This window comes from Cygnus olor, chromosome 3, assembly GCF_009769625.2.
Source record: "Cygnus olor isolate bCygOlo1 chromosome 3, bCygOlo1.pri.v2, whole genome shotgun sequence".
Classification (NCBI taxonomy): Eukaryota; Metazoa; Chordata; class Aves; order Anseriformes; family Anatidae; genus Cygnus; species Cygnus olor.
The window spans coordinates 116,698,266-116,725,515 of NC_049171.1; the positions used below are offsets into that span (position 1 = coordinate 116,698,266).

The 27,250-nt window shown below is 34.2% G+C and overlaps 1 protein-coding gene across 8 annotated transcripts in view; it reads left to right on the top strand.

Moving 5' to 3' along the window:
* Positions 1-27,250, top strand: part of USP34 (ubiquitin specific peptidase 34) — a 129,604-nt gene that overhangs the window by 62,592 nt on the left and 39,762 nt on the right. For 6 of the 8 annotated variants that reach the window (XM_040550506.1, XM_040550509.1, XM_040550508.1 and 3 more), the window contains 23 exons: positions 93-188; positions 1,238-1,320; positions 1,660-1,814; positions 2,662-2,775; positions 3,733-3,832; positions 3,969-4,128; positions 4,590-4,716; positions 4,815-4,962; positions 8,414-8,514; positions 9,949-10,158; positions 10,787-10,912; positions 11,731-11,853; positions 11,992-12,075; positions 12,295-12,381; positions 13,192-13,392; positions 14,741-14,823; positions 16,181-16,221; positions 17,221-17,345; positions 18,368-18,520; positions 19,659-19,763; positions 20,869-20,924; positions 21,028-21,148; positions 23,418-23,601. In XM_040550506.1, coding sequence (XP_040406440.1) covers positions 93-188; positions 1,238-1,320; positions 1,660-1,814; positions 2,662-2,775; positions 3,733-3,832; positions 3,969-4,128; positions 4,590-4,716; positions 4,815-4,962; positions 8,414-8,514; positions 9,949-10,158; positions 10,787-10,912; positions 11,731-11,853; positions 11,992-12,075; positions 12,295-12,381; positions 13,192-13,392; positions 14,741-14,823; positions 16,181-16,221; positions 17,221-17,345; positions 18,368-18,520; positions 19,659-19,763; positions 20,869-20,924; positions 21,028-21,148; positions 23,418-23,601 — 2,783 coding nt within the window. The remainder of the gene's footprint in view (positions 1-92; positions 189-1,237; positions 1,321-1,659; positions 1,815-2,661; positions 2,776-3,732; positions 3,833-3,968; positions 4,129-4,589; positions 4,717-4,814; positions 4,963-8,413; positions 8,515-9,948; positions 10,159-10,786; positions 10,913-11,730; positions 11,854-11,991; positions 12,076-12,294; positions 12,382-13,191; positions 13,393-14,740; positions 14,824-16,180; positions 16,222-17,220; positions 17,346-18,367; positions 18,521-19,658; positions 19,764-20,868; positions 20,925-21,027; positions 21,149-23,417; positions 23,602-27,250) is intronic. The other 2 variants (XM_040550507.1, XM_040550510.1) reach the window with 1 other exon arrangement.

Below are 27,250 nucleotides of genomic sequence, written 5' to 3' on the forward strand. Positions count from 1 at the left end.
GTGCATTTTCCTGTAATAGCTGTCTAATTCCTGTGGCTTTTCTGGCATTTTTAAACGAGCACTAATGCTTTTTGCTTTCTGAATTGAAATAGGTGGGCAGAAAAGGAACTTAACATGATGAAACTTTTCTTTGATAATTTGGTACACTACATCCAGGCAGTCAGGGAAGGACGACACAAACATACGTTGTAAGTGCACAACAGACTTTGACTGTGTGATATTTTGTGTTTTTAAACATATCTTTTCTGCTTTTCTTCTTCTGGTGCTTCTGATGCATACTTTTTAAGTAAATAATTTCTGTAGTGGCATTACATGCTTAGAGAGAGAAAAATCTATGAATGTAGTCGCATTTTAAATAATTTCCTTTTCCTTAAAAAAAACAAAACACAGCAACTTTTGTACTCTTGTGTCATTTTTGTTAGACATTGTTGAATGCTTCTTTACAGATAAAACAAGGATTTTTTGTATGCAAATTAATTTAAAATTGTTATATCATGAAACAATTACTCAAATATTTCTGTTTTAAAATATGTTATCATTGACCTTTACAATCGCTCTTTTGTTTAACACATTCGTCCACTTTCCAATATGTATGCTTAAAATTAGGTGTTTTTTTTTTAAATAAATGATACAATTTCTAGCTTCTCAATCCCAGAGGACTGGATTGTTCAGGTTTTGACATATTTTTAATTCATTATATACTGTTATATTGGACATTTCTCTAATGAGAAACTACTTCCAAAGCTGTTTGAAAGTGGGGTGAACTGCTTTAAATTCAGGCAAGACAGTACATTGTTCCACTCCTTTAACCATTAAGCTTATAAATGGAAGTGAAGTCAGTAGTTTTATATAGGTTATGAAAATATTTTTGTAAATAAATTAGGAAAAAATAAGTTCGGTTCCTGCAAGGTGCTAATGACAAAATAATGCATTCGAATTGGACAGTATGAAAAATATAAAAAAAAAAAAAAAAGAAGAAAAAACCACACAAAAAATCTTAAACTCTTCACCTTACCTACTAATGACTGTTATCTCATTTCACATTTTGATGTGGTTCTTTAATGTATATAACTGAAGTCTAGGCTATATACTGGACTGGAAGTTCATAGAAAAGTTTATATGAAAAAATTACACTGTTGAGGGGCATATGCATTAATGGAAAAAAAGTTATGACAATAAGAAATTAAATATTGCTAAGTTAAATAAACTTCCTTTTTTATACAAATTTAAATTTTAGATACAGCCACAGTGCAGAAGTTCAGGTTCGTCTTCAATTCCTGACATGCGTGTTTTCAACTCTAGGATCACCAGATCATTTCAGTAAGTATTTTAGGTTAACTTACCAGAGAAACACCTCACAGTAAAACTTGCATACTTCTTAATAATCAGTGATGTTTTAAATAAATATGTCATTTTTAAAATACACAATTTTAACGGACATCACTAACAACCAAAAACTCACTGATTGCCAGCTCTGAAAAGGGAAAAGTCTATGATTCCTCATTGGCAGATGGTGCATTTTTCTTCTGCTGCTTCTGAAAACTTCTTGTACTGACGAAACCTTTTCTGGTTTCTTTGTGTGTATTCTTGGATTTTGTAGAATATTACCATGTATTTGATGATATACTGAAATAGCTAAAAATGCTTCCCTAACTATAGGGTTGAGTTTAGAACAAGTGGACATATTGTGGCACTGCTTAGTAGAAGATTCCGAATGTTATGATGATGCACTACACTGGTTCTTGAATCAAGTACGAAGTAAAGATCAGCATGCTATGGGTATGGAGACTTACAAGCATCTTTTCTTGGAAAAGGTATGTAGATGGTAAACCACAACCTTAGTAATTCTAATGTGTTTCTTTACATATCAGCACAGGTTAAAATATTTAAAATTATTTATATGAAGTATATCTCTTCAGTACTCTGGGAGGACCCCACTTGCCGTGTAAATGATTTTTTTTTTTCTGCGTGGAGGGATTAGGGGAAGGGATTGGCACGAATTCTTTTCACAAGAATGTTTACTCCACTGCTTCTGTGCATATAGCCTGTGTGTTTTATCTGAAGCCATGTAGCACTTCATTTCAATTAAAAAAGCCAACCAAAACTGTATTTTCCCAAATGATATACAGTTACCTGCCAAAAAAAAAAAAAAAGAAAAAAAAAGACTTTGCTTTGGGAGTAGCATTTAAATCTCATCCATGTATCCACTGAAAATACGAACGTGCCACAGTAGAGCTTTCTACAAGGGGTCCCATTCATTTCAACAGACTATAGTATAGTATAGATTGTATTATTCAGTAAATTAAGCATTCTAGTTCTTTTTCAGTATTACACAGTTTGTCTACTTTTCGTAAATGTATGAATTTGTTGAAGTTTCATATGTGCCAGCACATTCTCTTGCTGTTGTAAATTAGGCAACTAATGTTACAATAGTAATTTTTGTTCCTTCTGTACCATTACAGTCCAAATCAGTGGTAGAGAAAAAGGGATTGTTGAAGCTGATTATAGTAGATTATTTATATTGTGTATAAAATTCAGTAATCTTTTGCAAGAACAAATTTTATTTGTAATTTCTCTCTATTTGAAATTTGAAATTTGAAATTTCTACCTATTCCACCAATGAATTTTATTCTTTTCAATACTAAAACATATTTTATTTAGATGCCACAGCTAAAACCTGAAACTATTAGTATGACTGGCCTAAACCTCTTCCAGCATTTGTGTAATTTGGCTCGACTGGCAACTAGTGCATATGATGGTGGCTCAAACTCAGAGGTAAGCCTACACTGTGTGCTCAAGTTTTTCTTCTTTTTGAGGGAAAGCAAAAATTAAATTACTTACCCGCCACTATATTTACCTTGAGAACATACTGATTTGAAAATTATTTTCTGGTTTGAAACACTAATGTCACAACTTGTGGTGATAGAGGCAGTATGGATTTCTGCCTTGAAGAGACTCCAGGAACCATCTCTCAAAAGTTTCAAACACGGGACGGTAAAATGGAAGTAAGAGGCCTGCGAATCTCGACATTTCCTCATGACTTTGGACGTCTTTTGTCTCTAGAGGCAGAGATAGGAAACCATGAAGAAAGTGATACCTGTTGCCTGTGCATCTTTGTGTAGTTTATCATACTCTTTGCATAAGTGAACTGTGTTAGCTGCTGTGTTTAAAGAATAGGCTTGTAACATTTACTTCTGTAAATAATAAGATTCAGACTACATGAAAATCTTTACTTAAAATTAGGCGTATTTCATTCTGACTACAAATTTGTTTTAAAACATACCTTAGTTTACGTATGATGCGCTTTAGAAGTTTTTCTTCTGTAGTTTGTTTTTACCGGGAAACTGTCATAGAAATAAAGTGATAAGTAGGGTATTTTCCTGTGAATTGATTTGAGGCAATGATTGATTTAAGATTTCTGTTCTTACAATGAATACCAATAATAGTTGTCATTTTAAGGCTTCATTTAAAATCATTCCTCTTTGTCAAAAATGAAAACTCACTCTCTTGAATTTTAACCGATTGTCCTAACACTTCAAAGTATGAACATATTTCTATCAGTGGTAGGATTTTACAATAATTGGTGTTTGCATTGATGAGAACCTGAGCAGAGGAGATACTTTTAGGATTTGGATCGAGAGGAAAATAAAATCTCTCAGGTCAGAAAGGCTTTACTCCCAGTAAAATAATAAGGCAATGTTCTGTTTGTTTGTTTTCCTTTTGTCATAACAGTTATGTGGCATGGACCAGTTCTGGGGTATTGCTTTAAGAGCACAGTCGGGTGATGTCAGTCGAGCAGCTATCCAGTATATCAACTCTTATTATATCAATGGTAGGAATTTTCATTTTTTTTTTCTATTTAATATGTTCTAAAGAATATCTAACATTATCCGCCTTTTATTCTTAACATTAAAATGCGTAGTCTTAATTTTGTGCTTATATAATTTACTTTAACATTGATATTACAGGTAAAACTGGTCTTGAAAAAGAACAGGAGTTTATTAGCAAGTGTATGGAGAGTCTGATGATAGCTTCTAGTAATCTTGAGCAAGATTCTCACTCAAGTCTGACAATTATTGAAAGAGGACTCTTAATGCTAAAGACGCACCTGGAAGCTTTTAGGAGAAGGTAAATAGCTTCTTCGCTATATTTGGATGCAGAATTTCTTTCCATTTCTCTTATAGTAATGATGAATGAGTTACGAGTTACAAAATTACTAATATAAATAATAGTTTCTTCACTTTTCTTTGTGTAAAGTAAGGACAGCAGTGGATATTTTTGAAAGATAACCTATGAAGTTTAAACAGTTACAAAAGCTGGCCATTGTCCTTGTATAAAGATGTATGGTTATGGTTCACATTTCTGCATCCCTCACAAAAGAAATATTTTTTTCACATTTGTTCAAATCTATTTTTATTTAAAAAAATGAGAATACCAATCTTATATATATAATAATAACCTCTTCTTATTTTGAAAAAAACAGAGAATAAGGGGCCAAGTTTTGCTTTTCCTGTAATTGTTTACTGATAGTTTGTGTTAAATAGATTTTGACAAAAATACTTTGTGAATGTTTTCACCTGCTTCTTAAGGTTTGCATATCATCTGAGACAGTGGCAGATTGAAGGTACTGGTATCAGCAGTCACTTGAAAGCCCTGAGTGACAAACAGTCACTACCATTAAGAATTGTATGTCAGCCAGCAGGACTTCCTGACAAGGTAGTTTTGAAAAGCCTTTTTACAACTACATCCTATGCTGTTAAATTCTAGTAAGTTCATTGTGCACTTCAAAAAACAAAATATGTATTTAATTTCAGATGACTATAGAAATGTATCCCAGTGATCAGGTGGCAGATCTACGAGCAGAAGTCACCCATTGGTACGAAAATTTGCAGAAGGAGCAGATAAATCAACAAGCACAGCTTCAGGAGTTTGGCCAAAGCAGCCGCAAAGGGGATTTCCCTGGTAAGCTATAGTACTCATGCCTGTATTTTTTGCCCATATGAGTGTTCATCCATTTACAGCTTAGAAGACTGTTTTTCTTCCCCAGATATCCTCAGTAAGCAAACATTATTATATGTTTTATTCTACCTGTAGTTACAGTTAGCATCATCCTCAATTAATAGCATTTCTTCTTAAGTGCTATCGTTTATTTGAAATTGCAGAGAAAATGTAGATCTGCCAAATGTCCTTAGATCTGGCCAAGATCCAACTCCTAATAGGCTTACTTCTCCTGCATTGGTTTTCTTTTCATTGTTGTTTTAATTATGTAGTTTTCTGTAACTTAGAGATCCTTTTACATAGAACCTTATTCTGTATTTTGTTATACATATACCTTTCTGTCTATGCAATTGATTCATAATATGAATTAATAATTTAAAGTCCTAATTTATAGCCTGCACATATGTATTCCAGTCAGGTGTTGTATTTTCCTTGCTCCTGCAACTACTTTTTAATTTATGATCATCCTGTAGCTAAATTGATCATTCATCCTATTTTTATGTTCTTAATTTTTAAAGTCATGTCGTTCCTGAGATGGTCATTGCTTGTTTACAGTGTGATGAATAAGCTTCCTGTTGTTGTTCCCTTTCTTTATGTGTTTCTGAGTGAATTTTTTTTTTTTTTTTTGCTTTATCCTTTAGGTGAAGGATATTTTCTGAATCGTATTGTTGCTATATATTATAGTGTTCTTAGTGGCTATTGCTGTTTGGAATGTTCTTGTTCTCTGAATTATTTTTTCCTCAATATTTTCTTGTTTTCATTCTGACTCATTATGAGCAAGAGTTAGTGTGCTGGGTGTATTATCTGAACAAATTGTGTCCATGAACGCATCTCTTCCCAACAACACTGACCATTAGGAAACGTGTAAATGTTAATCTTTCTTTTTGTAGCTTTACAACTTAAAAAAATGTTTTAATGAGACACGGTGTCAGTATACCAGACTTTGAACACTAGACATCTTAATTACCTTCTGTCACTAGACATCTTAATTACCTTCTTGATGAAGTCTGCTTTCTAGCCACTTCTCAGAAGCTGTTTTAGTAAATAAACTTGTCTTGTTTTCTACCAGGTATGGCCAGAAACTGGATTCTTTTTATTTTTTATTTTACTTGAAAATATAGACATACAAAATCCAGCAAATTCAGAATTGCAGCCCTACAGGAGCTGCCATTCAGCCATGTTACATGCACACAAAATACACATACATCGATATTAGAATGATTGTGCCGATATCCATAATCTTGTACACCTAATATTTTATGGATGTTGTTTGAATTTGTCTGTGTTCATTACACTAATAATTAATGTACCGTAACTATGGGAAGCTGGAGAACCATACAGATTTTATCTGTTGGTTCCTAAACCCAGTGTTCTTTGCTAGGTTTAAAATCTGTATTACTGCCTCTTAAGTACTTCATCTTGTAATTGATATCTGTGTTGGCTAGTTGTTTGGTCACAAAGATCTCTGTGAATTACAGTTCAGTGTATTGACTGTTAGACTTAGAAACCTCAGTCATTCTGCATCACAAGAGACATCTTCTGTAAGGCACATGATGCACTCTTCTGTCTCAGTGACCTTAACTGTGTTTATTTAAATATACTAGTAGTGGTAAATCTGTGACAAAAACAAACAAAAAAGTTCCTGGTTAGGAACTTGAAATGGCTGTCATTCCATTAACGGAGGTAGAAATCAAAACAGAGTTTATCAAATTTCAGTAAGAATTAAAATCCTTTTGCTCAGGAGTACAAATTTTTCTCTCACCTTTTTCTTCTAGAGCTAAATCTTCCTGTCCTTAATTAATTTTTATTTGTTTTCTCAGGTGTGTTTTTGTCTACCACAAAATTCTGTTGAGGTCTCAAAACCTCTTATAACATCTCTTGTTTATTTGAAATTTACAGTGCTGTGAGAAGTGTGAGATTGCTTGTGTTTCTCACTCAGGTTATTTCCTGTATTCTTTCTTCTGAAATCTGTTACTGGTTTGCTGAAGTGCAGAAGATGGTAGATCTCTGTATTATTTTTATGGATGATGTGTTTGCTCGCCTTTAGCTGTTTGAAATTATTTTGCCTGACTGCATTGATAAGTTTTCAAAGCAGCCTGCTGGGGACAATGAGAACAGTGAGAGATAAAATTTTATGCCCAACTCCATATAAAACCTTGATGGTTTTATTGTTCACTGATGTGACTTTGAAAGACTACCAAATATCCAGTTTTCACAAGAATGTCTCACAAATATTTTGGGGTGCAGGATTTGAGGATTGTGTTTTTGTCTGAGATTTCCATTTGTCTGGCAGTCAAAGCTGCTGCGTTTACATCTGACTGCAGTGCTGTCGTATGGAAAAGTCAGCACGTGTGTGTGCATCTGCTGTTTCTGGGAAGCATCACCTGAATTTATTGTGTGCACACAGCAGCAGTGACTGCGGCTGCAGATTGCAGGTGATGCGCTTTCAGCAGTTACCAGAGGAAGAATGCTGACTGCATATGCGCTACACTGTGCTTGTTCTTGAGACAGGGAGAGAATAAAGTTTGATGGTTTTTTTTTGGTTTTAACCCATGTCTTTGAGTACTATGTTTCTATAGGCAAATAACATACTGTTTTGAAGCATTTTCAGGCAGCACAACTCTGAGTACTTCCTAGGATCTCTGAAGGAGGATCAAAAAAATAGGCTTTTCTGAAGGACCCTCTTCGAAAACCCAGTGCTGAAGTGTAGTGGCAGGGTAGGGCTGCTCTTCATTAGTCTGCAGGATCAGTGCCTGGCATCAGGAAAAGCTCTGCAGATTTTAATCCACAACAAATATCTTTGTGCACTGTAATTGGTGATTAGAACTATACAAGTAGTCTGAGATTATAAATTCATTGTAAAATGCACAATGAATGTGTATCTGTGGTAATAAGGTTTCTTGCTGGACTATCTGCACCAAATTAAATTCTTGATCTTTTACTTGTTCAGATTTGTTCAGTGTTGAGAATTCTGTGGAGGGTATTCTGAGTTTCTCCTTTCTGTAGTATACAATATCTTCAGTTCCAACTTACATTTGAGTAAGATTAATTATTTTGTCTTTTGCTTTTGCTGTCTTTATCACAGGTGTGTGATACAAAGCAATTTTGTTGATGTTCACAATCATTTTCCTGCATTCTTCTGTGTGCCATAGTATAACTTACTACAAAACATGGAAGTCATGTTTTAATCTGTATTGTAGACACTTCTCTCTGCGAGATTGGGTGAACTCTTACTGAAAATGCTATTTTTAAATACATGCAAGGAACTTTAATGTAGTAAGCAGTTTTCATAAGGAAATTGCATTGAGTTTTTGTCTGGTTTTAATTGCTGCTGAAGGATGTACTATTAAAAATGAATCTTAACAACACTTTCATTAGAAAATGAAACTATAATTTAATATTTTTTAAATTGTAGGTGGTCTCATGGGACCTGTGAGAATGATTTCATCTGGGCATGAACTGACAACCGATTATGATGAAAAAACGCTTCACGAATTGGGTTTCAAGGATATGCAGGTATTACCACCATATAGTCACCAACAAAAGTTGCTTGATATGTTGCCTTTTTTTATGCAGCTGCTGTGTGTGGTGATGGTAGAGGGCACATTTTTCTCTGGGAGCATCCTACAGTTTTCTGCATGTGGTTGTTTCTTACTATCCAACATGTGCCTCCTGTAAGCTCAAAGTAATACTACCTGTCCTTTCTGCTGTTGTCAGTCTTTAAAATGGTTAATAATTTTAAAAGCCCGATTCTGGTTATGCTAACTGATCTGAAGACTCAAGGAGTAAAGGGAAAATTTCATTTTTTTTTTCATTCATCAAGGAGAATGAAGGACCAGTGAAAACAGCATTAAGTATCCACATATTGTCTGAACTATTCCACGGTAGCAGTGACTAGCTCTCTTTTTCCATGGGTTAAATCTGAAGCATGTTATAATGCTTATTTGTAATTTTTTATTTTTATTGAAGTTTACTGAAGACTACAGTTTGGAAAAGCCTAGTTTGATTTGTCAAGCCTAGTTTGATGTATGAATGACATCGTGACTGCCTTAGGGAGGTGGGACTGTAACAGATGCCAGCTGATCATCACATACCTTCTTTCTGTCTGAAGGAAAACTAAGCTTATGCCACAGAAGGATTATTGCTGACTGATACACTTACATGTGCCATTGTTGGCTGTTAGCACTTGTAGTAGTTAATCTATTTTAACTGTTGATGTTCCAAATTGGATGATCTATTGGACTACATCTTTGTTTTTTCACTTTGCTAAATAAATCGGGTTGATACAAAAATGAAAACAGACTTTAAAATACTTTTTTAGTGTTAACATAGGTCACTTTACAGAATCGAACTATGTCACAGTCAGATGAATTCTTATCCTTGCAGAACTTGAAGAAACAGTAACATTCCGTTTGAATGGCTGGGCATGGAGTAACTAGTCAGCATAAACATTTCATCTGAGAATTGCTTTCTACTATGTAGTTATGCCAGCATAACAAATCTCAGCTTTTCCAACTATGCTGATATTTATGCTGTTATACCCTCTCTAGCATACTTCTGGTCCTTTTAGACAATTTATCTTATTTTTCTTCTGGATTAGCTTTTGTGCTATTTTATTAGTTTACTGAGAGGTCAGACTGGTACTAGAGGCTTGCCAGCCTGACTAGCAAAATAAGGGATGGACGGGGGAAACAGCGGTATCTACTATAGCCAAAGCAAGCAGCATATGCAACTATATCATAAATGTCTTAAGTGAAAGCAAAACCAAGCTTTAGTTATGGCAGTTGCTCAAAATGGTGCTCGGTAAAAATTTGACAACACAGGCATTGATTGATCTTGATCATTACCATTAAGGTCTTAATTTAGATACTGCTGAAAACATTCTGTGACTTTAGCATTTGCATTTTTAAAGCTGCCTCTCTCTTCCTCATTGTTTCTCTCTGTTTCTAGATGGTGTTTGTATCCTTGGGAGCACCAAGGAGAGAACGTAAAGGTGAAGGCGTTCAGCTTCCAGCATCTTGCCTACCTCCTCCTCAAAAGGACAACATTCCAATGCTTTTACTATTGCAAGAACCTCATCTTACCACCCTTTTTGATTTGTTAGAGATGCTTGCCTCTTTTAAACCTCCTTCTGGAGAAGTGGCTATGGAAGATAGTGAGGTAATTTAGAGTAACTTCATTAGAATAATTACATTTAAGTCTTACTTAATTTATTTTTCCTATCTAGCTTATTTCTTGTCTTCTGTATGCAGTTGCCAGATATATTTGTTGTATTTATATGTGTATTCAATTTCATGCGTGTTATGGTCATTATCATGATCTTTCAGATTTTCATAACATTGTTATGATATCATTCAGTGTATCCTAAATATTGTAGAAACTCTAAAGAAATAACTTTCACAAAAGAATAATGAGTATTTAATTATGGCGACTAATAATGGGAATTGGTTTGAAGAAAGGTTAGTAAAAGTTTTACTGCAAAAACTGAAGTTATATCTCTTGTATGCCATCATCACCTTGTGTGAAATTAAATAACCATTAGTATATTTTAACCGGTAGATTATTTTTAAGTTTTACTTACACTCAAATATTTCATAATATGTTATAGGCTATAAAGATAATGGAACTTAGTTTCTTCCTGGTTCGAGTGGGACTTCATGGTCTGTTGATGGATTTGCATTAGATAACTTCTCAATTAAGAATAAATAAATTTTTGGACTTTAAATCTTAGCTAGGTTATTTTCACTAAGAAATTCACAGTAAGAATAGTTATTTTATGATTTGTCAGAGTGCAAGATGTGAAGAACTCCATCTCCATGCAGAAAACTTATCCAGACGTGTTTGGGAACTGTTAATGCTTCTACCAACGTGCCCTAATATGTTACAGGCATTCCAAAATATTTCAGATGAGCAGGTACAACAGATTGCTTGTTTTACATTTTTATCTTTATTATACATGGATATTTTAGTGTTTAGTGTTTTAGTTGAATTTTCCCCAAAGAAGAAAAATGTTAAAAAGTATGTTAGTACATTTAGACACAAGTAAACCTAATAAGCAAACTTAATGATTCTTTCAAAATTAAATTAAACAGATGTCATTTTAGTTCACAAAGTTTGTTTTTATGATTTCTTAAAAAAAAAAAAAGAACTTAACAAATGAATAGTGAATGCTAGTTATCACAATCTTCTGGTTTGAATCAAAATAGTACTTTCTTCATCTGCTGCCTAGTGTGTATGAAATATTTCAAATGTACTGTTTCACTTTAACATCATGGGTGTTATGATAGCAATCCTTTTTGTGTTTTTTTTTCTACAAGTTCAAAACATGGCCACTTACCTACTTGTTTTGTTGCCCAACAGAAGGAAAGTTTGCCTGTTTTAAAGTTCTTGAAATAACATATTGTTCTTAGGTATTATGTTTCTTTATAGACACACTGAAATTTTGCTGGAAATTATAATTCATCCAAACAACATTTGGCTTCCTGTACTTTAAAATTGTGTATACCATAGCTTTTAGTAATGTCAGCGGTCTACTCAAATTTCACTGCTGCATTCAAATTATTCAGATTGTTATTCATATATAGAAATACGTTTTAAATAGTCTAATTTCAAATAATAGGTGAAATTAAAAACTAAAGAACTTGTCCATTTACTTTAAAAACCCTCTAATTGCCTTTATTAAGATCAGCATTAAATTACGTTAATTGTTTTCTGTCTTCTTTATTTGCTAAGGGTAATGATGGCTTTAGCTGGAAGGATCTTCTGCGAATAAAAAGTGCCCATAAACTTTTGTATGCCCTGGAAATTATTGAAGCTCTGGGAAAGCCCAACAGAAGGATAAGACGTGAATCTACGGTAATAGGGTTTCTTGCACAAAATATGTTTTTTCTATGAACCAAAGTATATATTGATAACTTGGTTTATAGTATTTTTAATCTTAAACTGTAGGGTTTTTTTTGTTTGTTTTTGTGACTTATACTTGTTTGTCTTTAGGGAAGTTACAGTGATCTTTACCCAGACTCAGATGATTCAAGTGAAGATCAAATAGAAAATAGTAAAAACACATGGAGCTGCAAGGTCTGATTTTCCTACAGTATTTTGTGATACATATTGTAGTTTATCAAAAAAAGATGTAAAATGAAAACTCATTTGAAACATTATCTAAGGGTTTCTGATCTCAAATTTAAATAGAATATTTTAAAGTTTTTCTGTTTTATCAGGCCTGTAGATCTAACTGAAGTTGGTGATATTTCTGCATTTGCTTTTTCTCACATTGGTTCCATAATATACTTACAGTTTGTTGCTGCTGGAGGGCTCCAACAATTACTTGAAATTTTTAATTCTGGAATCTTAGAGCCTAAAGAACAGGAATCATGGACTGTGGTAGGTGATTATTCACCCTTTTACTCCAGAATAACATAGCTGTCCTTTATGAGACATATGTATGTATATGTATAAAATTGGCAACGGTTTCTCAAATGCTAAGAAGACAGCAGGCATACCTTTTATTAAAAGGTTTTGACAGCAGGCATACCTTTTATTAAAAGGTTTTAAACAGATTTTTATGTATTTGTTCTAAAATATATTCAATGTTAGAAACAAATTGTCATTCTTTCTTACTCTGTTTATAAGCAAAAGATTGCATGATGACTTTTATTGTTCTGTCCAGAAAACTTGGACATCACCATGAAAATAATTACAAATTCTGCAACTAAGTGCCTTGTTCAGGTCACTGAACTTAAGCAGATCATTTATGTATATAGGTGTTAGACAGTTATCTTCTCCATGTGTTGCTGTGAAATGGTGCTCTTTTCTTTGTTGTTGTTAATTTTACTCTCACACTGCAAGTTTTGCTGGTGGAGCTGACCATGTGTGGTGTTTGGCCATAGCTGCACAGCTGAGAGCCATGCAAATATTTCCTCTGTGGTATTTCATGCCCACAATAACAGAATGTCTTGAAATGCCCCTGTTAATAGGACTAGATAATAAAAATGTCCTTTTTGTAAGAAGTAATTTTTTTTAATACCTTTCCTCTTTAGTGTCTTTTCTTGTGAGGTTTTGCCAGTTAGAGTTCTAGTTGTTTATCCTTTGGAGCTTACTTAAGCTTTTCTTGTCAAATTCTGTAGTAGACATAGAATTATTTGTAAAATAAATCCCTGCAAAAAGAAAAATTCATTTCCTTCTTATTCACAGTGGCAGCTGGACTGCCTTGCTTGTTTGCTGAAGCTGATATGCCAGTTTGCAGTTGATCCTTCAGATCTGGATTTAGCTTACCACGATGTCTTTGCTTGGTCTGGTGTAGCAGAGAGTCACAGAAAAAGAACATGGCCAGGCAAATCAAGGAAGACTGCAAGTGACCATGTGAAGGGCCTTCATATACCTCGTTTAACAGAGGTAAGAGATAAACAGTGTGTCTGTTTTGTGAACTTAAATGACTCCTTTGTTGTGTGAAGCTTTTATTTTGGTAATAAAATAATATAGTGGCAAAGTTACTAATATTAATCTATATGCTACATACTGTTCTCTAAAATATAGTTTAATTGTATTTGTTTTAAACCTGCCAATTTTAAAAGCTGGAACTGAAAGGTTTTTTGATGATTGGTGAGCATGTGAAATGGGAATTTCAGAATTCCAGTGCTTTATTCCTATTTCTTACATTTTGTTTTCCAAATTATTAACACTGTTTTTATGGTAACCTTTCGTACTTGCTGTCCTCATCCTCAGCAAATACATTTTTGTGTCCTTTAGTGCACGCTGAGTGTGAAGTAACTTACTATACTAAGGATATCTGAGCAAGTGTGTGATAAAACATACCTAAATGCGTAGACCTTCCTCCCAGATTCTTGCCTGCTAATTTCCAAATATAGACCAAGCCTGATATTTAATCAATAGTATTTTGTCATCAGATGGCTAGAGATACATTCACTGTAAATTGATTGCTCTTGGGCACAGGACCAGTTGTGATTGCAGGAAAGGGCAGATTTGAACTGTGAGCTGGAACCAGACTTCCCATTTGTCGTTGTTACACAAGGAAAGACCCTAACTGTTCTATAGGGATGAGGTATTTTTGACAAAACAGATTCCTAAATTGCCAAAGCTGATACGATACAGGGAAATTATTGAATGTATTAGCTTTTTTAATTGTCATCAATGAATATTTTTGATTGCAGTGGATTTGCTATCTAAATACTTTAAAAGACTTCTTTCTAAAGTCTTTAAAGACTTTCTATTCAGACTTTTCAGATTTGAAAATTTTGTATAGCCTGTCAGAGACTCTTTTTAAGATTAATAATTTAAGTGAATGTGTAGTCAGTCAAATGTGTTGATCACAAAGATACAAGCAAAATTTACATATCCAACTTCACCCACAACATTGTCTCCTCAAACCTATGATTTTAAAAACAAAGTTAATGTTTGTGGTTTTAAGAAATACACTGTTTTTTTACTAAAAGGATTGAGAAAATGATTGATATTTCTATTCAGTTATGTTGCCTAAGAGGAATAGAATGAAATTTTAGCATCTAGGTGTACTCAGTGAAACACAGGATTTTTACATTTGCTTTAATAAAAAACAGAATATAACTTTCAACTGTAGAGATGTTATCATTTCTCTTTTGCTGTTCCTCCCTCTACACAGGTGGGTTTTTTTTAGATTCGCACAGTGTGTATAATTTAAAAAACAATCAAAAAGCTTGTTGTTATATTAACTGGTCTTTTTTTCTTTTGACTTCAATTTTTAAAGGTGTTTCTTGTACTTGTCCAGGGAACCAGTTTGATTCAGCGACTTATGTCAGTTGCTTATACATATGACAACTTGGCACCTAGGTACAATATCTTTTTATTTTTGTTATAAAGCTTATAAAATGTGCACATTTTCCTTGGCTGTTTTAAATAGAACGAATAGCTTTTTCAGTTGTAGTTCCCATTAACATCCATATCAGAAATTTAAGTATATAGGCATTACATTTGCTTTTCTTAGTCGCCTCTTTTTGTAGTTAATCCACACTTATGAATCATGGAGAGAACTCTCAGTGGTCATCAGCAATAAAGCAATCACTGGACTAAACAAATTGCCAGGAATAGTAATAGTAATAAATAAATAAAATAGAAACAACAACAACAAAACCTACATGTAAAGTAATTAATCACCATAGAATCCCTTATATAACCAGTTGTTCTCCGAGGTATATGACGTGGAGCAACAAGATGTGTACAAGATGCTGTCAGAAATTCTCGTACCAAAACTATTTCTTTGTTCTCTTTGTAACAATTAGCATTGTCAATTTCAAGGGAATATAAAGGAAAATTTGAAATAAATTCATTTTTAAGCTGCTTATTTATCTGCTGTCTTTGACTTATTTTCCCCATCCTAATGACATTATTTCTATTGCAATTCCCCTTCTTTTTATAGTTAGTGTGCATGTACTGCAGGCAAAATTTTACTTTCAGAAAATGGTTATTAGTGATTTTTGTCCTTTTTGCCTTTTTTCCTGAGAAAAGCAATTCTGTGTAAGACTGTATAGGGACAGAGTTGAACTGATCCTGGGGAAGTCAATTTTTTGACACATTCGGTGTTGTAGAATTACTTGATTCCAAATAAGGTATAATGTGTTTTACCATATTTTTAAAAGATTGATAACGATATTTAGAGCATTTCCAGCCAGGTCTACAACTGTGCCTAAATGTAACCTCTAGCTGAGTTCCAAGAATAATTTTTATTATATACAATATGTTTTCCATTTCATAAACTTCTACTGCCATTTTAAAAAATGTAAGTAAATAAATACAAGCATTTACAGTATGTCTTAAGTTCGCAAAGATTTGTTTAAAGTGTGGTTCCCCATAACAAATGCTAGCTTTCTTCTGTATGGGTCTGTTCTTGGTTCCATTGTATATCATTTCTTTCTTGGATAATATAAAGGGGTTGCAGTTATTTTTTCTTTACTTTTTATCTTGTAGTCAGTAAAGCTTTAGGGGGGTGATTTGAAGATCCTAATAGCTTTATAAATATTGCTGATTTTGAATACTACGAGAAATGAATCTTTTTAGGATTACAGTATTAGTTTTCTTCATAGGTACTTAAGAATAACTTTGTTCTTACTGGCATGTGCTTACATTTCTAAGTGGTAATCTGTTATGATCTGTGATAAAGTTCAAATGGCTTTATCTTCTTCCTGTTCAGGGTGTTGAAAGCTCAGTCTGATCACAGATCAAGACACGAAGGTCAGTGCTGCAAATTATTTGTATGCTATGAACTAATAATATTGAAAACATATCGAAGATAACAGGTTATGTGTTTGATTTATTTCACCGTTAGTGTGCTATAAAATAGTGTACCTTGATAGCTTTAGGGCTGTTACGATCTGAGTGCTAAAACACAGAGAGGTCCTAAAAGACTTGCATGGCTTTTCTTCTCTGGTAATTATTTATATGATTGAAGTTTTGTACGGTAGTTATGCCTTCATCTCCAGAATAGCTGTTTTTGATAGGAAAACCAGCAGTATTCTTTTCTGAAGAGCAGAAGATACATGTAGCACCATAATATAGTCACCAACAGTCACCTTTATTCAGGTTTACAAAAATAATTCTGGTCCCAGAATTCCTTGGAGATCCCCAGTTCAGCTTTCCTGGGGAGGATTCCTACAAAAGGTCTAAATGGCCTGCGTCAGGTTAGGTTTGTATGAGAGTAATTGCCAAAAGTACAGCATAGGTGTGCATAAATATAGGTAGGTCTCCTAAGCTTGTGCATTGCCTTTGTTTTTTTTCACTTTGTTCTGGCCTACAGATGTTCATGGCTATGAACCTGAATTCGCAGTATGCTATGCCTCACATACTAACATCTTACTTCTTGGCTGTTAAGAAGAAAAAAACTGATGTGCTAGTTAGTCCGGGGAAATGTTCATGTTAAGAGCTGATGCAATCCATCTCCAAAGTACCAGCTCACTACTTAAGAAGGAGAGATGCAGGAAGGGGTTGTGCTCTGGATTTTGAGTATTTAGTCAAATTAAACTGTGATCAGTAGTACAGTGATCAGTATTTAGTAAGCATATTTGTGAAATTCTGAGCTGAGGTAGTGGCTTATGTGCCAATAAGGACTTAGTCTTGTACATGAAGATAATTAAAGTAAATGTCGTTTGTGCTAGAACTATGCAACCCTTCAACCTAGAAAGCTTATTCTGTTAGAATTACGATACGATTTACTCTCATCTCATTTCCTATTAGTTACTCATTATTCAATGTGGCTCTTGGTGAGTTGGGCTCACTGCTGTTCCTCGGTGAAATCCAGTCTGGCAGACAGTGATCATTTGCAAGACTGGCTAAAGAAGCTTACCCTTCTTATTCCAGAGGTATGTTAAAGGAGAGGTTGTCACTAATTTGTGCATAATATGGAACAAGATTAAGTTTGGTTTCAAGCTTCCATTAATTTCAAATCATGTTGTTTCCTGCTAAAAGTAAGCAGGTTCTGACTCAGTTACTTGCAGTCCTGTTTAAGAAATAATCATTTGTAGTAAAAATACTGTGTAAGATGGCACATTTGTGGTTGAATGCAAACCAGTTTATAAACTCCCATCTTTGTTCTTAGCTTTTGTTTGAAGGTAATTCTTTTGTTGTAATTTGTTGGAATTTCTGGATGATGCCCTCTAACATGGATTAATCTAAATATACTTCTGCCATTGTGTTATTTTTTCAGCTGTACTTTTTATCACAAAATGGGGTGAATAAGAGTTGAAATAAACATGTCATCAATGAATCTTTGTCTAGCTTTAAGTAAATTTTTTTTTCTAATGTAAGACAAACCTGGAAATTGCATAATATGCACGATAGATTATTTATTTATTTTATCTATTGCTTAAAGGTGCAATATGGACACGATGAGGTAATTGTTATTATCGATTAATTATTACTCAACCACAGAAAAAAAAATAGGTACTGTCTCCATTTAAAAACACTGGAACTAAATGAGCGCAAACTTCTGAAGCTGAATTAGAGATAGTCTAGATTTTTTTTTTCTTAGGAATAAAAGAAGATAATTTCTCTAGTGAAATTAAATTAACCATATAGTTTCATATGCATAAGTATAGGTTCCAGCATCATATATATGTTCCTACTTTGCCCAGATGTGGTATTTTGGGAGCTGGCTATAGTCTTCACTATAGAAAATATGTAACTTGGGAGACAAGGCTTTTTTGTTACAAGGGTATCTTCAGCATAGGTGTTTTTAGACATATTCTGCCTTGATAACCTGGTAGACGTTATGAGAGGAACTTAATTATGTATATCTGAAAGGAAAGTCAAAAAAGAAAAAAAAAAAAGAAAAAAAACTTTAAATAATGTGTGCAATAATTTTATTTATTTATTTTTCACACAGACTGCTGTTCGCCATGAGTCATGCAATGGTTTATACAAGTTATCTCTCTCTGGTCTCGATGGGGGAGACTCAATTAATCGGTCCTTTCTGCTGCTGGCTGCATCAACATTATTAAAATTTCTTCCTGATGCTCAAGCTCTGAAACCTATCCGGGTAAGAACTTAAGAAATTACAAGACTTTATTAAAGATATATTTTAACTTACTTCTGTTAATATAAAAGGAGAAAAATGGTAGCACGTACCATCATTATGTCTGACATACTGTTTCTGATCCGCTAAGATATTAAGGCCTTTGGTTTAGATGCTTCGAGAAGCTTCACAGAAGTTATAGCTGTCATGCTAAAGTAATTGATACCTTGCCAGTGCTTGGAGAAAAGTAGAAAATAGCATTTTGAAAGTTTTGTGGTTCTGGAATTTTAGCATCCACATAAGATGCTGTTAAGGAATAACAGTTGTGTTTTCAGTAAATGCCCCATCTTCCCTTTTAAATGTAGGCAAGTCCATAAATAAATCAGTAAATAGTTTTATATTTGTATTTGTTGTTGCAGGTAAGCGTTACTGTTCCCCAGTCAATTGTTTCTGTTTTTCTCTTGGGGTATTATTGTCTTCACAGTTTCACTAAATAGAAGAGATTCTAGGGATGGTGCCAAAGCTACTTTCACGCTGTTAATGTATGGAGATTAATAGAGATCGTTTGAACTAACCTGGATGATTTTGCCTAAAGTCAATTAGGAATTGTAGACATACCAATGCATATCAGAGAAGGCTATGCTCACTTCAGCTACTGTAGATCTGAAGAAGACCACTTGTATGACTGTGAAGCGTGAACCTTGATTTGGGGGAGATTCTGAGAAGAAAAAAAAAGGTTGCATTAAAACAATCTGCAGAAGATTTGCATTATTTGACTAGTTTTCAGAAGAGTTCAAAATGGGATTTTTACTAACACATGTTGAACTGATATTCATGCAAATTTTCTTTTGCTTTGCCCAGTCTAATATTGAAAATTTTGCAATTTGCAGTTCCGAGTACAGATTTAATACTATTGTAAATTTTTTAAGGTTCTGGCACATCATCCTGACAGTCTTTCAAGAGAATGAATAAGTATTTCAGAAGAAAAACAGAACATGCAGTGTTACCATTGTAAAATTCATTGTTCTTGTAAGGAGCTTATCTTAAATAGGGGCATGTAGAAAACAATGTTCTTGTAACATTGCATTTATTGCACTGCTTTAATACAGTTATTATTACAGTTAACAAAAGCAATTTTTTCTTTTTTCTTTCTTTTTCTCAGATGGAGGATTATGAAGAAGAACCAGTGCTACGACCAGGTTGTAAGGAATATTTTTGGTTGCTGTGCAAACTGATTGATAACATACATGTCAAAGATGCAAGTCAGGTATGTTTTGCTTTGCAGTCATAAAAATGTTTGCGTTTTTAAATATCTGTATTTATATAACTTTTTTTCATTGAGCGTGAGACAATTTTACTTAATATATAGTGAACTGCTACAAACTGCTCTCGGAGCATTCCCTTCTCTTGACTTTTGCCGCTGCTTGGTGTTTTTAGTAGCTCATGGTCAAAGGAAGCTTCAGATACACACCCTGTAGAGTCAAGAAGGGAGGGTACATATAATGCACAAATAGAGTGGGCTATGTGAAGTTAAGAGACATGAGTATTGGAATCATTTAGGAAAGATTGACTCTTGGTAATTTCAGTGAAGGAGGAGGTGAGCAAATATCTGACATTAACTGAAAGAGATGAGAAAAAAAAATCAGCAGCCAATTAGCACAGGTCAGAAAAAATATTCACCCTTTTGAAACATCTCAAAAGGGTTAAAATTAACTTTTTAGGCACCTTCTGCAACTATGTCTGCTGGCTGGACGTGCTACATAAGTATCTCTAATTTATTCTCAGTGCTCTGGCAGGAGTGTGGGAAGGGAAGGAAGATAAAGCTGTAAACCTTATTTCTGTAGTGTTGAAAAAAATCTTGTCTCCTAACACCTGATGGTCCCACTAGAGGCAAAAATTTTGGCTCCTCCGTCTTTCTTCCACTCAGTTTCCTACCATTTCCATTTTATTAACTGAGTCTCTTAGCTAGGCTACAGTTTTGCATAGTTCTTCTGCATGTTGCTTTCAAGCTTCTAATGACAAGCTTCTGTGTGTTCCTGTGAGAAATAACAGTTAAATATTTAAAATAGTAGTATTCAATTTTTTCAACATGATAGAGATAATATATTTTTGAGATCTGGAATTGAAAGAATAAGTGTTACTTTATTTGAACTGTACCTCATTGATTTTAAAAAACAGTTTTATCACATTTATAAAAATGTATTAAAATACTGTTGCAAGAACATTTGAAAGAGTTTTAATTGTTCCTGTTTTTTTGTGTACAATAGCAAATTTCCATCCAAAAGAATAACCATAGTGTCAGGCTGGACTTCTAATTCATGACGTACATAATTTTTTTCCATTTATATACCACTTTCTTTCTTTTTAATCAGACCACACTCCTTGATTTAGATGCACTAGCAAGACATCTTGCTGACTGCATTCGGAGGTAAGGTTTAGTAAAGTAATTCCATTTGTAAGTTGCATTAAATTTATTGTTAGTGGGACAGACAGAGTTTTAACATTTCTTTTATATGTACATATATATATAGCAGAGAAATCCTTGACCATCAAGACGGTAATATAGAAGATGATGGACTTACAGGACTGCTTCGCCTTGCAACAAGTGTTATTAAGCACAAACCACCTTTTAAATTTTCTCGTGAAGGGCAGGTAAGAAAAGGACCCTGACAGAGATCAAGACAAGGTCATATCTTTTTACTGTACTTTCTTCATTACACCTTTTTACCTAATATTTTGATTGCAGGGCTCAATACATGAGAGTAGGTCATATTTCTAGCCCTGGGTGATTGATGAAAACATGTCACATTCCTTAATTAATAAGTAGTATGTACAGTCCCTTCCCTTTCTAACAATATTTAACTTCAGGATAAAGTTCTTACATCTAGAGATTTTATTTATTTTCATTTCTTATCTCTGATTTTTTTCAGAATGGATCAGTATTAACTACTTTAAAAATTTTTAACAACAGCTGCTTTTTGACTGTATCCTGGGACAGTTGTTATCTAAAAGTAGCTTTTAAGCTCTACACCTACCCAGTGGCAGACACGTGTAAAAAGAATACTTCAGTTCACCTGTCCACAAAAAGATCCACATGATCTTTTTCTTCCCTGCTCCAACATGTCAGAATTCAATCAGACAGTGCAAATACAAGATTAAGAGTATTAATCGGAAAATGATAGATCCAGATCTCTGACATTACTTCTTTTCTAGTCTATGAGACTGCATTTTAGGGTGGCTGGTGTGCTAGGACACCTGTTTGAAAAGGCTGCACCACAGCACTAAGCTGTAGCCAATAGCACAGTCCAAAACTCCACATACTGGATACAGCTGGTCTGCTGATGAGCTGTAACCATCACCTGGCAAATATGGTTAGGAATGGAAACCAGTCAGATTGCTGCCCCATGAGAACTTGCGGTGCAGAGTTACTACCAAGAAAGCAGGTATCCATTTAATTTTAATTTCATGCATAGTGGGATTAAAATATAACTCCAAAGCGTGGAGAAATCTGGAAGAGCTTTCGTTAACTATTTTGGCCAGGAGAAGATCCCTCAATATTATTCAGACGTAGACATGTGACTGTATTTATAATATTTCATATTAGTGCTATAGGAATTTCTCTATACATTGGAAAAAGACTTTTTTTTATGGTGTTTTTTTGTTTGCTCTGCAGGAGGCTATCTTTGGAAATATTTAGATTTTATTTAGATTTTACTGCAGCCTGACCTTTTAACATAGGGAAATCCAAGAAGAACATTTCTTTAATTACAGTCTAGAAGTTACAGAACGAAATATAATAGTTGTACTGGTAGCTGTACTTTACAAATGGGAGAGAATTCTATCCCTAAAAAAAATTGAAGAAGATATCATGTAGGGAAAAGACAAAATGAAGATTCTGCAGAGGTAAAGGATAGAGGGTTTATTGTCTGATCATGTAGACTACTGCAATGATACACTACTAATATGATTTAATTACAATTTGTTAAGATTGCAGCCATTTTGTTGATGCAGTGAAGTGTAGGAAGTAGATCATGTCATCGGGCCTGGGCATAAAGGTTTTGAATGAATTGCTGATTGTCTAAGGGATTTTGCTGAAATACCGCTTTCTAAATCAGTTAAATTTCTTCTTTCATGTTCTCTCATTATACCACTTGGATGACTAATTAGTAATGTTCACTTAGTAGCTAAAAGGCTGAGGAAAGCCTTTCACCATCCTGTACTTCTATGAACATGCTATAGCTTCTGGAAGAATATGACTACCTTTTCCTACAGACCTAGACAGATTTTGATTTCTTGTTGTCTTAATATTTTACATTTGTTATAATTTTATTGAATTAAGTTGACTAAACAGTGAAAAGGTACTGAATTTTAGACATACGCAACACACTTTTTAGTGTATTACTCTGGAAAGATAAATATAAATAACAATGTGTTACGGGTCTGTCATCCAAAGGCAACATGACTTGGTACAGCTGTACTGTATGCCTTTTATAGTTCAGTTAATATTTCAACTGAATAACAATACCAAAATATACTTGCAGTACATATGATACATAAATCAGTGCATGTTTTATGGTTAATTAGTGATTCATAAAACTCAGACTAGTGGAGTGATTATGTACTATGAGAAACCAGTCTTAAATTTATTAAAAAATACATGTGTATGGCTTGTCAAATTGAATTATCAGTCATGAATCAAGCATAATTTGCCATTCTTTTTCACTGGATATGTTTCTCTTTAGGCTGTAATATAAATAAAATTGTTGAAATTTGCAATTTAAAACTTGTATATGAGTCAGAAAGTTCTATACATGATAGAGGTCCAGGAAGTATACAGAAATTTCTAGAAGATTGGAAAAACATGACTGTCTTTTAAGAATGTGTGCAAACTGCTAAACCTGCTGACGGAATTGTTTTACAGGAGTTTCTGAGAGACATCTTCAATCTTCTGTTCTTGCTGCCAAGTTTAAAAGATAGACAGCAGCCAAAATGCAAGTCACATTCTTCAAGGGCTGCAGCATATGACTTGTTGGTAGAAATGGTGAAGGGGTCCGTGGAAAACTACAGGCTGCTCCACAACTGGGTTATGGCACAACATATGCAGTGTAAGAACCTTCATACATATGTAGCTTTTGAGTATTTTGTGGAAAATTAGTCCTTTTGTATCTTCTGTTCATTTTGGTTGTTTTGAATTTTTGGATTTATCAAGTTCAGTAAAGTAAATGGGAGGGTAGCCACTATATGGACTCCTTCTGAAGACTGCATGTTTGCAACAGGATTGCTAGCCATCGTTGTGAACAGCACTGCAATTGTGGAGTTTGCTTTTCCTCCTGAAGTACAGTGTCTTCATTTAATAACTGGCTGAAAATAATTAAGCATGCATGTTAAGAATGCATAGGTAGGAACAAGGAAAATCAAAAAGGACATTGCATACTTTTTGGCTTAATCTGGATAGCCACACTTTCCAAATGTAGTGATAAAGTAAGACATTGGTCCCACTAACAGTACTTTTAAAATTCCCTTTGTAGCTGCTGTGCTAGTTATCCAGCATCACTTAAAGAAGTGTCACAGAGCAGATGTATGCATCTGTTGTTCGCCTAGCAAAAGAGAGAAATTAATCACATGTATAATTTTCTGATCATCTGTTCTTAAATTCTGGCTACTTAAAGGATGTGGCCCTCTCAGATGACACCAATACATAGATAGCATTGTTAGAGTGGATTTTACATGCTTCACTAACTTGTGCTGCTTTGCCTTTTTTACATGAAGAAATATGAACTATTTATACCTAAACCAAGGTCCATAAACCACGCTGACTGAAGTATTGGCTCCTAACAGCTCTGTCATATTTTAGGAGTCTCTAATATCTCTGTAGTTGACTTTCAGTCTGTACCCAGATGTCTGCATACAGCACTAATACAATTTTGTTATGCCTCTTGGCTTTCATGCTTCCTGTTTTTTGGAAACTCAGTTCCTATGTAAAATATGTAAATTACCAAAATCTGAAGCCAGTTAATATTTTATCTTTGATTTGCAAATTCTTATTATGCATTTTAAGCTTGATAGATTTCCTTTTACATGTCCAGCTTACATTCTGGTAACCTGAAGATTTGTAATTTATTATAATCAATGGAATTGATTTAGTGCCTTTCAATTCAGGAAGCAAAAGAGAAATCTGATCTTAATGTTTTGAGTTCTGTAGTTGTATGCCTGAAACCTTCTAAAAAGCCTCTAAAATGTCATATGCTTAGGGAAAATATTATGAAGAATATGATGTATGAAAATACCTGATATTTGTGTGTGCTGTGAGTGCATCTGCTGCTGCTGAGCCTGTCAGTATCTCTCCAGGTGCAATCATCCATTTTTTTACAGTCAGTAATTTTTAACTCCAAATGCCAGTAATTCAAGCTACTGAAATTTTCTGTAACATTTACCAGTTACTACGTTCTTCCAAATATTCTTCTCTAGATTGTGTGTTCCTTTCTGAGTTCTCCAGAATCATATGGTCCATGCTCCTTCTACATATTCAGTGTATTTCAGTTTCATGAATGTTAATCTTAATACAACTGGCAGAGTGCCGTTGTCTCTTTATGTGCTACTGACCACAGGACTTCTGATACCTCACTTGTTTTAAAGTCTTCTTATTCCACTGATGTGAATCAAAGGCTCTTAAAACTGGATTTTTCCTCGTTGCTTATCTCTGTAATCTAAACAGTCTTTTAAAATCTTAGTCTTAGGCCTGTTGTGCCATTTTACTTAGGAGATGCATTAAGGTAAATGGTAGTAATTTCCATCCTGTCTTTGGTTTTAACATTTTGGTTTTGTGGTTCACTGGAGAAATTTTTGATCCTGCAACTTGTACAGTTGTCGTCATCTCGTCTGACCAGTTGCTGTCTTTTCTACTCTACCCTTTTTTCTCACACCCCTAAACGATTGAAGCCAGGATGTTCTTAAAAGATTGCTTTAATTTAGTGTAGCAATGTAAGGTACAGTTTTCAAAATGAAATTGTATTTTTAAAGGATATCTAGTGTATTTTCCTTGGGACAAAAGAAAGGATTTTAGGGTTCTAAGTAAAAATGAGATGTTAAGACTCTATTAAGGCAGTCATATAAAAACGTACTACTGTGTACTGTTCTTCAGACTTGAGCTAGTATGAGTAATGTAAAGTAGTTGTAGTAAAGTTTTAACTTCAGCAGCATTTTTTAGAAAGTTTCCAGTAGTGTAGCTCTCTTTACTGACAGATGCAAAAAGATTAATGTGCGTGCTTTTTTCCGACTTGACAGCATTTACAGCCATATAGCATTTTGCTGTGTTGAACCAGGTGGTGAGATTTACCATTGTGTACATCATTCCCAAACATACAATTGTAAATTCATTTTCCTTTAACTTTTTGGCTTCTCTTTCTGAAGATTTGATCTCTTCTCTTTAGTATGCCAGTCCAGTTCTTTGAGTGAGGAAGAGCATCTTAGCCAGTACCGTTAGTGGCTTAAATACCTTTATAGATAAGGTGCTGGCTTACATTGCCACCTGGTATGCAAGTATTAACCAGAAGGGATGTAATGTTCTACCAGCGATGTCCTTGTCATCAGCAGAAGTGAATTGTCCTGTAAGACCATGTCCACGATTAAAAAAAAAAGAAAAAAGGTTATGATGCATAAATTGATTGAAAGCAGGTGGAGGAAGAAACTTAGCTGTATAAAATGGGAAGGAAATAGTCTATAATTCAATGAAATGATGTCTCTCCTAAACCAGCACTCCTAAAGGAAACATGCAGTGTCTTCATGAATTTTCAGCAATTTTCAGGAAATTAACTGCTAAGAAGCTGATGTCAGCTGACTTTTGTCCTTGCTTTTCTCAACAGGGAGGGCTTACACTAAATGCAGACTTCGATCTTCCTGGAGACAGGATTTAGATACCCTCTATTATTCATAAAATTTATTGTAGGGTTTTGGGGTTTTGCTTTCTTTAAAGGCCAAAAATAATAAAAACATTCAGTTCAAGGGAGGGGAAAAAAGACCAGTTGCCTTGCTATCTGGGAAATTCTTTAAGATAATATCTGATGTTATGTTTGGAGCAGAAGCATGATCAGAAGGTGGAATAGAGAAAAATGCACAGTCATTGAGGGGAGAGAAATTAATTTTACTTAAAGTAGAATGTGACTGTTGCAAGTTTGGTTACAAGTTCCACATTTCTTCCTGAGAAAAGGCAGTTTTCTGTAATGACAGAGGTGAATAATGAAGATAAGATATAAATGAGGCCAAATTTACCTTTCTAGTTAAGATCCATATGGAAAAAGGAAAGCATTTATTATCACAATGAAGGTAGTTGCTTAAAAGTCCCAGGACAGAGAAAATAGGATCCTCCTGAGAAATTTCTTGTAGAATTTTTGAAAGCCCTTTGTCATATATAAGGGGGAGGAAGATATTCCAGCTATTCTCATGAAGTATAAAGAAGTCGTCTGATTTCTCTGTAATTAACACTTGATGAGCCATAAGCAGAGCAATAGGTGTTGAGTCTTTACATCAGAAAGGGTGAATGAAGATGCTGCAATTTAAGGATTTTAGTTAGGTGAAGGAATTTTGTGTTCTTCTACCACGCTAATGACTTTCACTGGGAGTTTAAACGTTGAGGAGAGCTTTGTTTCAAGTGGCTGGTCAGGCCAGTTTAACCAGGTAACGTTAGGTCATGCTACTGAGATTTGTTAAAACATGAGAATTAAAACTCGTTCCTTCCCTACTTGAAGCTGCAGGGCT